This window comes from Atheta coriaria, unplaced genomic scaffold (genome assembly GCF_025399875.1).
Source record: "Atheta coriaria isolate IRGN ID8LTWV9N9 unplaced genomic scaffold, Caltech_Dcor_3.1 hic_scaffold_11_pilon, whole genome shotgun sequence".
NCBI lineage: Eukaryota > Metazoa > Arthropoda > Insecta > Coleoptera > Staphylinidae > Dalotia > Dalotia coriaria.
Window position 1 is genome coordinate 500,978 of NW_027045453.1, and position 11,999 is coordinate 512,976.

Here is an 11,999-nt window from a genome sequence, read left to right on the forward strand (position 1 = left end):
GTTTCGGCACTTCGAGCAGCAATTTCATGCTCGATGATTCCGAAAGCATATTATCGTTGCCAGCAGATGACCAGTAGTGGTGTTCTGGTGATTTAGGTGATTTGTCAACATTTGTTTGCGCAAGCTCGGCACGATTCTGTATTCAGGCTAATATTAACCAAATGGTTTTATTCATAAAGAACTCGTGTTCATCGAAAAAAACATCGAGGTGCTGCATAATCGACCTCTTGAGATGGAAATGATTGAACGTAATTTCAGGAAACGCCTATAAATATTTTTCTACAGCATGCACAACATAATACTGAATATTTTAATGATATTATGTTTGATGTGATGTATACTAACAAACCATAATAAATTGCTGTTGTTGGTAAAAACCGTTATGAATTATTTTGATTACAATGAATAAAAACTAGTGAAGTATAATTTTTTATTTTGCATTTATATGCACTTTTCTGTTTTGGAACCGTGCCAAAAGTGTCGCGGAATTTTTAAACTATGCGATGGAATGTTTCCAAGTTTATGAGACCAACTGGTTTTCTTTATTACTAGCACTGTTAGCATAGTTTTTCGTGCCAAAAACTCCTATTGTCATTGTGCTTTCTGCTTGTTTTCGTAGTTTCGGAATGTTATTTGTTCTATCTTGAAATTTGGACAGTTCTCTGACAAGTAAACTTTTTGCAATAAACACTGAATATCACACCATCCCTTTTGTACTGAATTCAATAATAAAATTAGTAATTTTATGTAATTTTAAATTACATAACTTTCAAAAATGCACAGTGCACTTATTTTATGTCACGAGTTTTGCATATTTATTTTATTTTTTTATATAACTGTATTTTTTACTACTTGCCTATTTTTCTTCCCTAAATTGAAAATATTTCAATGGCTATGTGTCGTAATATACCGTTTGATAGAAGACCTTTTGATACGTGGCCAGAATCTCAAGTCAAAAACTAGACGATAATTGAAACAATAAATAATTTTTCCGCAGAAATATTTCAGGCAAATCAAGAAATAAATGTGGCTAACTTGAAGGTAAAAAATTTATTTTATAGAGTCAAAATTTAATAAAATAAAAGGTTCAAACTGCAAACCCATGTTAATAAAAAAAAATCGGGTACTTTAAATTCAATATCCGTACCTGGAATAAAATATTGTATTTGAATTGAGTTTGGCTGGAACTATAATATTTTTTCAATGTGCAGCCGTTATTAATAAAAATATTCCGTTTTATTTTATTACAGTAAATTATGTAATTTAAATAAAAATGTAGTCAAAACAAAAATCAAATAAAATACAGCATTTAATTATTAGTTTTATTTGTTTGTCATTATTTTATTTATATTCTTGGAATCATTGGAATCATGATTGATGACAAAAAAGTATTGCCTGCAAAATAGGAATTTACCGAACTTTGCAAAATGATACTAGCTGAATCTGAATCCAATACCTGGAATTACTGTTCTGTTGCCTGTAAAGGGATATTCAATCGTTTTGTAGTTTCAAAGTTCTCTACGCGCAATAAAAAAAATGCTATTTTTCGCGAATAAAAATGATTACAACGAATAATTTATATTCAATATTTAACAAACTTGTCTTTTGATTAAATAGGTAAAAATAATTTAAATAATAATGCTCAATATTTAATTATGACTGTTTATAAAGTCATCTGTTTCATCTAGATATGATTCAAACTTTATGATCCATGATGTGACATTTATGATGCCATTCAGTTGAGTCCGTTTAAACCTTGTAATTCAATAACGTTTAAATCCTTATCAATATCACAATCTGATGACATGAACGCAGTCCGTCTGGTCCGATATAAACACACTCTGAATAACATTTGATCACTTGCCGCATAGGCTTTGAACGCCCGAATCGATCCTGTCTAGATGTTGAAATAGTAATTCCCGAGGGTTTCAATGAAAGCGCGTACGTTGCGTGTCCGCGTAGCGTTTAACATTTCGAATTTACAGTCAGTCAAAGTCTGAATGCAAAGGGTGCGTCGCGTCCGCACACCCCCAGAGGGGCAATAACAGGAGTTGTGCTAACACAAACACCATCATCATCCTGTGTAACATTTATCGTCATCGTCGTTCTCATTGTCATTAAACGTGTTTAATTGCTGACATTAAATACAAAGCATGATTTAGATCTTTTGAGTTCAATCTCCTTCAAAAAAGTTTATCCCTTAATTTTTTATGATTATCATGATCAAATGATTTTAATGAGTGATACTCATGAAGTATTATTATTGTGATTAAAAAACTATTAATGTGCGTAAATGATGCAAGTATGTTGCATGTATAAAATTTATGTGAAAATTATTCCTTTCTGTCAAAATTTATCTCCGCTTGGAGTGAATTATGAGGTGTTAAATACCCTCGAGGTGTAATTAAAGCAGTGTCACATGCAAATGTCACAAGAACCTACATTGTAACACAACACATGTAATTGTACAATTGTACAATTGAACAAAGGGTGTTTGATCAACTCAACTCGAATCCACTCATGAGTGTCTATTTTCTTTTAATTCACAGCTCACACCTCAGAAAGTAATATTTTTATTGCGCCATTCATGCGATTGTGTAGCGTTTAGTTGGTGAATAGGTGACGCGACTAATTGGTGGCGAAGGCAAGCCCTCCGGTTCGGGGATCCTTGAAAAAAGACACTCAAAAAGTGGTCGTCATAAATTTGAAACTTGGGTTCAAGAGGCACCCCAAAACATGCGTTTTTATATTTTAATGAGACACGAAAGAGGCAGCTGCTTCATGTCACTACCGCAAACCCCCTTACAAGTGTCAATTTATTCATATCTACATAAATATAAAATACATTTTTTGTTTAAATATTTTTTACATTGTTAACAACAATAATGATTTAATATAATTAAATCAATTGAGTCGACAAGGATTATACTACATCGAAATAATTGTACAATGTTTTATTTTTGAATTTGCATCAATGTAAACGTGTTTATAGTCGACTATATGTAAATTCCACGTTGTGTTATCGCTAATTGTCCATCGAAATGATTTATCTCGGGCGTATTTTGCTCGTTTATTCGTATAGAGTTGATACTAATTCAGTCGGGCTTTTCAACCCCGCAGGCAAATTCCAGTTGTTTCAACTTTGATGTTTTAGCTTTTGCTGGGATTCGAAGCTAAAAGGCTATTAATGTTTTAATTTGCATCCAAGCAAACACGAGAAATCCAATTTCCTGGTAACCTTTCTGCTGAACAATGTAAAAATCTAATTATTTACACACAAAAAAACTAAAAAGATTGCATAAAATGTTTGAAATGTTTATATGATTGTGTTCTCATAGTTGTGAAAGCACTCGGCCTCTAATTCTCTCACAATCACATCACAAAATGTCACTTAAGTACCTGTCAATCATCGATCCGAAGGACTGAAGCCCTAAAAACGCCGAAACGAGCTTTCGAGGCGATCCCTTTAACGGTTCGTCGGGTTGAAATAAAACCACGACCAGCACACTCAACACTCAACGCATTACGACAAAAACATCCCTCAGGACTTTCCCTTGATGTACACGAAGGGGCAAAAGCTCAAGAATAATTTGTCATTTGGTTAAATCAATTATTACACAAATACTCATATGTAAACATCTTTGAATACGTTGGCTATTCAACATATGAATATGTATATGAACCATGGTTAATGATCAAGTGGGCAACAACCCTTAAAGGTGACACAAAGCCAACACAATGACATTAAAAATCGATGCAGTCGTTGTTTCATGCTTCGATGCATACAATGTAATACTTCGTTTATATATTGTATTTTGGTTTTGAAATTTGCGCTTATACCTTAATGCCGTTGTGTATTTATGTTGGCAGGCGACTCTGATATTATTTCGAGCTTTGTGCGTGGAAACAAAGTGAATCAAAGCGGCAAAGAGAGTCAATAAGGGCGGTAATCAAGTTGAAATCGACTCGGCGCATGCATGTGACATTTAATTGCGTCTTTGCGAACGATACCCACTGGAAAACTCATCAGTGCGCAACAAACTCAACTTGAAATTGATTTTAACCAGACAAAAAGGTTATAAATATAAAAGTGCAAAGGAAGTGATGATATTGAAGCCTTTGGAGAAACAATTAAGTGTTTTACTAAGAATTTATATTCATTTTTTTAATGAAAACCGACAAAAATTAAAATTTTTAGCGTTTTAGAAAAATTTCTTACGTTTTTTAAATTAGTAATGTGGTATTAAACTTAATTAACTTATCCTAATTAATAATTTTAAAGTGGGGACCTAAAAGATATTATTCTAAACCCAATTAAAAATTATAATAAGTAACATCTTGTATATTCTTTCCTTGTAATTAATATGTAAATATGTTGTTTCAAACTTTTTTTCTTATTTCAACAAGAAGTTTAAAGTTCAAGCTAATTACACTAATAGACCGCAGAAATTGCCGACAATTAAACTGTGCGCTGGTCGGCTCGCGCGTTCTCTCGGGAAATCTCCATCGATTTCCGCAAGCTTTTAAGTGTGTAAACCCAGCCGACCGCACGATATGCCTCATGAAGTAGGAAGTAATTTCTTCTCGAGACACATAAATGAGCAAGAAATGAGAGCTGTAATGTGATGGATATAAAAACGACCAATAAGCAGATCTAATAAAAAAAGCAACCAAATGTGCACTTTACGTAAATGCGTAAAATTTGTTAAGTATAATATAATGTTATTAGTTAATTTTATATTAACCTTTCCCTTTTATTTAATGTTTAGATTAGTTTTAGATTCATTCTACCACGCAATCTAATTTATTGCATGTGCTCGACTTTCCGTGGCATGTCGCGTCGTGCAATAATAATTCGATTAGATGAGATATATTAAGACAACGACCTTTGGCGCACACGACGGGAAACTAGGTCAGCATGAAGTTTCCCCTTTTCATCGATAACTATTTTGTCAGTTGCGTGTAGGTATCGCAATTTCTCTCAGAAAATATTTTAACTTTACGAAAAAAAATTGTAAATTATTTAACATTTTGGCAAACACAAAATGTGTTCGATTTTCAACAGGGTAGAAAACACATATTAACATTAAACATTTAATTTTTGTGTGAAAACATGCTTCCGCAGACTTGAACGCAAATTGGTAAACAAACTCACAATGCTTGCTTTCACCATTTCGGCCCTTACAACCTTTCATATTAAGGTCTACGTAAACATAGCTAGCAATAATGTTTCACGAGGCGAACACTTCATGTTGTGTTATTAAGGACTCAGTAATGAACGACACATAATCATAACACGTTGTATGCATTGCAACGTGTTAGATTACATAATATATAATTAAACTGTGTATTATACTGGTATGTATAAATGTTATTTTATAAAATGAAAAATAGTAAATATGTGAATTGTCGGTATTTTTCTTTGACATGAGATGTATTCGTCGGAACCCTTTGCCATTCTTTAACCTGTTTGCCGACAAACATGGGAACCAAAAGTTAAGTAATAAAATTGCCCTGTTGGTTGCTCTTCAACTCTTCAGAAGCCATTTGTCAAATGCAATTCAGCTCAGATGGCTTTCTTTACTTTCTGTACATTTGATATTATCTATTTTCATCTTTGGTCTCGTGTTGTTAGTAGAATAATTGTGCAGTTTTTATTGTGTAATCTCAATAGTAGAAAGGTTTTTACTGTGTGCGAAACGCCGACGCACTTGAAAATTCTTTAATGCAAAAATTTTCTATAAAAATTAAGCAAACTATAATTTTTTTGTCATTAAAGTGTATATTATATAGAAAAGCGCACATTTTTAACATTTTTATCCATCGCAATGTAGGCTGTAGGTATGTAGGAAAATAGCTAATAGACTCTAATCCATAACTTTACTAATTAAATTAGTGTTTGATAATAATATTCCTAGGTATTATAAATTCACCTTTCTAATGCCTTGTATAAGTAGCTTACCTACATTTCTCCTATATTAAGAACTTATTCTAGTCAACAACAACAAATGAGTACTCCAAAGTTTGGTGGGAAATTTCTACGATCAGGATTACTCCAGCCAAACTATTGATATATTTGCATACTATTCACCTACGCATTTCTATATTTAACAAGGGGATATATTAAATGCACTTTAGTTAAAATACAATCCACTTGAACAGCCGCACTTAAGTTTTCATACTTCGCACTAAGAAATTCATATTATGCACTATAGATTGTATAACTTATATTTTAATACAATGCACTTATATTTTCAGGTTTAAGCTTAAATTTGCTTTGAATCAACTTTTAAATTGAAACTTTATAATTTGTGGTGGTTAGGTAGGGTACCTTGTTAGGTATTATTTGTGGGGCGGTCGGGGGTTGGGGGTGGTGGTTAGGTAGGCTACCTTGTTTGGTATTATTTGTGGGGCGGTCGGGGGTAGTGGTGAGGGGTGGTCGGGGAGTTGGGGGTGGTGGTAAGGTAAGCTACCTTGTTTGGTATTATTTTTGGGGCGGTCGGGGGTTGGGGGGTGGTGGTTAGGTAGGCTACCTTGTTTGGTATTATTTGTGGGGGGGTTGGGGTGGTCGGGGGTGGTGGTTAGGTAGGCTACCTTGTTTGGTATTATTTGAGGGGCGGTGGGGGGGGTGATAGAAGGGGCCGGCTCAGAGTACGGCACGTACTTAATACTGCAAGTTTTATAAGTGCAAAGTATTAATTTCATAGTGGAAAGCATTTCATTCAAGTGGAATTCATTTTTCAAAGTGCAAATATTTATTTTTAAGTTCAGTTCTGTATTTTTAAGTGCAAACATTAATTATAAGTGCATTTAATGAATTGACAAGTTAAAATCGAAAAATAAAGTTCGTTTAATTACATGCCTTTAACAAGCTAGGGAAAATCTATATTCATTCATTCCAAACAAAAATCAAAAATTTCACATTTCCAGAAGCAAACACACTTTAAATCACAATTTAAAGCATAAATTTTCTTGCCTGCACTTGTCTACACAATACTCCAGTTTCTTGCATTCTTTGAAGTCGGTAGAGTACCAGACTTACGGAAAGAAAGTACTCGTACCAACCATACTCAGTTGTACTTCCTAATAATACTAATAATTGGAAATACTTGACTTGCCCCATTATTATCCGCTCGGTTCGTTCGAAACTCACGCAGTGAATTCATCGCTACAACATTGTTCGACCTTTTAACATTTTAACAAATCGCTCGTTTGCACGTTTTTTTCTTTAATTTTACAGCAAGTGTGAATGAAGTACAAATCGTGAATGAAACACCGATTTCAATACGTTGACTCTGGTCAAGTCAACGTCGTGATTGTTGAATGTGAACATATGAATGAGAAGCGCGCACAAAGAAGCCTAAAAAGTATTTAAGAAATCCGTGAAGATGAATGAAACCAAACCGAATCGAAAAGCTCGGACGATTTAAGCGTAGGGGATATATTACTACGACTTCGCGCCACAATCGACGCATCTTCTCGTCTACCTGTGCCGCTTTGTACGCGGCGAGATGAATGAATGACACCTTTTAGATCTCATTTGGTTACACCTACAAGCACCTACAACCCTCGGGTGAATGAAGGTGGAATACAAGTGCATTGCATGACAATAAATTCTCATTGTGTTCGTGCATGTCAAAGCTCGCACCGAACACGGAAAATGCGTTCGCATTCATTCGGTGATTCGGAGCTTCATTCATTCTCTGCCAGCACAATTAAGTTCGAGTCGTACAAATAGCTTTTAAATGCTTTTTGGGAATCGTGGAATCTGGCTAGACTTTGTGTCTGTGTGAAGAGTGCTTGTGGCAGACATTTCGGCGTCGTTTATTCTTTATTCAGCCTATAAAACTACCAAACGATTTCTCAAAAAAGTATCAAACAAGTTTTTCTACGATATAAGTTATTTTTAGAATAATTTAATTGCTATGTAAAGCAACTGTTAGGTAAATTAAAAACACTCACATGTTCAAATGAGCTATTTTTATTGATTGTTGGGTTTGTTCAGAGTAAATATTCAATATGCATTGGGGTAAAATATCTAAGATGAGTCGATAACCACTAAACAGTTGTTCAAATTGTAGCAGCACTTAACCACCCATCAAAAATTGAAGATGATTGACACGATGACAGGATGTGACATGAAAAACCACATGAAGAACTATTCAATATGTAGTATTTGTATTATATTCAGGTACTCAAAATTAATTCAATAAAATAAAGGATCTATAAATTATAATATTTTTTTTTTGAAAAATAAGTAGCAAAATCTAACACAAAATTTTTGCTTCTTTTTCCCGGATATAAATGTTTTTTACCACGTTTGTACCTACTTAGATAGATACCTAGATACTTAGATATTAACCAATTGATACCTACAATATAAAATTTGGTGCCAAAAAAGACAAGAATATAAATTGTTTTATTCAATTTTACTTATTTTATCAACGCTTATCGCGTTCTAGATATTTTTTCTCTAGCTCTGGATATTTATTCGCATTTTGGTTGCGAGTGTTGGCACTTTTCCCTCGCATCGCTCGCGTCCCCTGAGTTGGTTAAGTAACTTGGGAAGTAACGTGAAAAGTTTTATTTTATTCGAATTTTATGAAGTGGCGCCCTTCGGGCACGACACGATGAAGAAAAGGAATGGGATGAAAATTGGGTGCGTTCTTCTCGTTCACATGTGAAAAACACACAAGGATAAATCACTCGGAAAGTCACATAGTGGAAAAAGTACAACCTTGACCAAAAATTGAATTCAAGTAAAACGGGTAGTAAAATCGTTTGCAAAGTTTTATGGAAATCTGCGAAAACGGTTAAAGCACAATTTTTTCTTGTATTCAAAAAAATGTAATAAAAAATAATAATGTATTTTTATAATCAAATATTTATTTAATAATTATTAAGCTTTGGTATCAAAATATATACATACAATATTTTCAATTTCATCACGCAAAATTTACAAATTTAAAGATATTTATACCTACATAAATATACATATTTTGTTTTTCTAAGTAGCTATTAATGTTTTAAAAAACATTATTTTCGTTGTGTTCATGATCATCCAGATTGGTGACATCAATATGATCTTCGTCTCCATCACAAGAAGACGAAGTACTATTTTTCGGCTTCCTGGACGAGGAACACGTCCTCAAACAACAGCACTTATTCGGTGACTGACCACTGCTTCCATTTGCAGCCGGGAGATCCTCTTTCTTGTACTTGACGCGACGGTTCTGGAACCAAATCTTCACTTGCTTTTCCGAAAGTCGCAAACACGTAGCGATTTCGATCCGTCGGAGACGAGACAAGTACATATTCGCAGAAAACTCTCTTTCCAACTCCAGGAGTTGTTTAGAGGTAAACGCAGTGCGGATTCTTTTAGAAGAATCTTTATCATCAGCCGTTGATGATGTTTTAGAAGGCGGAGGTGATGGTGGTGTTGGAGTAGATTCCCTACTAGTCAGCGGAGGTGATGGCATTGCATGACCTCGTGGACTATTCTGTGGACTGCTAGACGGACTATGCAATCCAATTTGACTATCAAAACTTAGTCTAGGATTCTTGGTGTTGATCATAGTCATATGATGATTATCATCAAACATAGGTGACGAAGCTGGGCGTTTCAACGAGTTTAAGTTTCTTGTATGTTGAGGTGCTGATTGTGAAGGCATCATTGGTAAGTTGGGTAGTGAAGGCACTGGTCGGATGGGTTGTTTCAACATTCCTCCAAATTGATGCGCTTGAGCTTGTTGTTGAGCCAAACTCAAGGAAAACAAATAAGAACTGATGTAACTCGGGGGATATGGCAACATTGGTCGTGGATCACCCAGAGGTGATGGCATGATGTATTCCTTAGGCGGATTGTTGATCAATGAATCGACGAAGAACGAACGCGACATGTTCATTGTTTAACACAACACAATTTTCACTCTTGTATGATTTCTATGTTAACAGTTTAAAGTATCTGGTATGACTGACTTGCAAAAAGTGTAGGTACCCTTTATATATCCCTGGTTTTAAAATGGTAGGGATAGTTTAGGGATGCCTATGGGGTGTATCCTCCACTTACCAAACTCCACCTTCTTTTATACCCTAATTGTACCCACCAAGTTGGTTCTCTTTCATCTTTTGTCGCCTAAGTATGGTTTTTTGTTCGATCACCGAGCAACCGACAACCCTCGGGATGCGGGGTTGGTGGATCTGAATGATATAGTGCTCGGCAAACATTGGCCTCTTCCTCAAACAAAACTACCCCAAAAACTAACGCGCAGCAAACGTATTTGTCGATCGTTTCGCTACTCCTCATACTTATTTTCGTAGTGGGTTTAGTTGCGTGCACAATGAGCGTACAATGAATGAATTGATGAATGAACAAGGAGCAAACAGTGTGTGATACTGTATGCGATACCAGACGGTTGAATGGTTTCTGATGGGTCGCATTTATTGCTCTTAATTGGGTGGTGTTTGCTTAAGGATTTTAAAAACGACGAGCAGTTTTAATCTTGGTCTCTTGGTCATAATTTAAAAGATTAACAACAGTAAAATTTGAGTCCTCTTTAAAAACATATTGTTGTAACAAACTCTATAAAATATTTTTCATTGTACAGGTGAAAAATAAATTTTATATAAAATCTCGTTATAATTGGCTTGTTATGTGTCAGTTTACAAACATCCCACTTTTCCGATCCAACTAGATTATCTCTTATCAAAGTACAATTGGCTTGTGCAACGCCAGACCTTGTCATACAAGCCCCTCATATGTAGGTGTACATATAGGTAATCACAATAATAACCAATTGTTACATCAGACGCGAGTTGTGCCCAATTACGAACATATTGTTCGCACCGGAAAATAGTATCAAAGCAAGTTATCCAACTTTTTCATCTAAACGCACTCGGGCAAATTCAAAAGCGTTTGCAGACTAAAAATAGTAGCATAACCCTTCCCCAAGTCGGCATGTTCTGCTTGGAGTCTTGGCGAGGGGCAACTTTATGGTGATGCGAAATAAAACGTAACGCAACGCATTCGAAATGAAAATATTTAATTGTGAACTGCGAGGCGTATTGTCTGCAATGTCGCTTCTTGTTACGTTTAGTGTTTTGTTCGATGTCGGCGTTCTGTGGCGGGTGCATCGGGGCAACAATGGCATCATCCTTTAATGCTATTATTGGAGTGAAGTTTTCAGTTTTCAGTTTTGAGTCCGACTGTTGATGGAGTTGAAGAGGTACAATATGTGAAGCTTTTGTAATGTGGTTAACAAACTAATTGAAGCGGCACTTTGAATATTATAAATGAATACAATACAAGATATTAAATATGGCAAAAACAAGTTAATTAAATTAATAATATTTAAAATTAAGACACAAATTGTTAAAATTGTATTTATGTGCATCAAAAACTTTGATTTGGAAAAAATATTTGTTTTGTGAATACTGCCTAGTTCAAATGGAAATAAAAAAAGTAACTGGGGAATTAGCCAGTGAATGGAAAATTATTCACGTAGATGTTTCACATTTTATATTTTTTTCACAATTGACTAAATTTGACTAAAATATTCCAAATACATACCTATCTAAGTAAGTAAGATATTAAGTAAGTATTAATAAATATTTTAGTATATTTTTAGTATAAGCAAAATGGGATATTTTTGACGATTTGTAACAATTCAATTTCACATTTAGTGCATTTTTGAGATTTTTAGAAATTATTAAAAGTTAAATATTGCATCAGCTCCTCGTATGTACCTACTTACCTATCTATTTTCTTCTGTTTGATCTTGATTATTATGCTAATAATTAATATGTTTTCATTTGAATAAATTGTTTATGACGTCAATATTTAAAATTATTAGTAAGTACTTCTATCTATATGTAATAACTATTGAACAGCGCCCCAAATATATAAAAAGATAAAACAAAACATCAATAACACGCTTTTCGCGTCGAACGGTTTACCTACATTTAAGCCTAACTTTAGAGACTTTGGAATAAACGTTATA

The 11,999-nt window shown here is 34.3% G+C and overlaps 1 protein-coding gene across 1 annotated transcript; it reads right to left on the reverse strand.

Moving 5' to 3' along the window:
* Positions 1–9,026: 9,026 nt before the first annotated feature.
* LOC135801656 (GS homeobox 1-like) lies at positions 9,027–9,946 on the reverse strand. The gene has a single exon (XM_065315147.1). The coding sequence runs from the start codon at positions 9,903–9,905 to the stop codon at positions 9,027–9,029; it is 879 nt and encodes a 292-aa protein (XP_065171219.1). The 5' UTR covers positions 9,906–9,946.
* Positions 9,947–11,999: the final 2,053 nt, after the last annotated feature.

Bases quoted from the DNA above. Each gene is read 5' to 3' on its own strand.
- LOC135801656 (XM_065315147.1), bottom strand. From the start codon at position 9,905: ATGAACATGTCGCGTTCGTTCTTCGTCGATTCATTGATCAACAATCCG.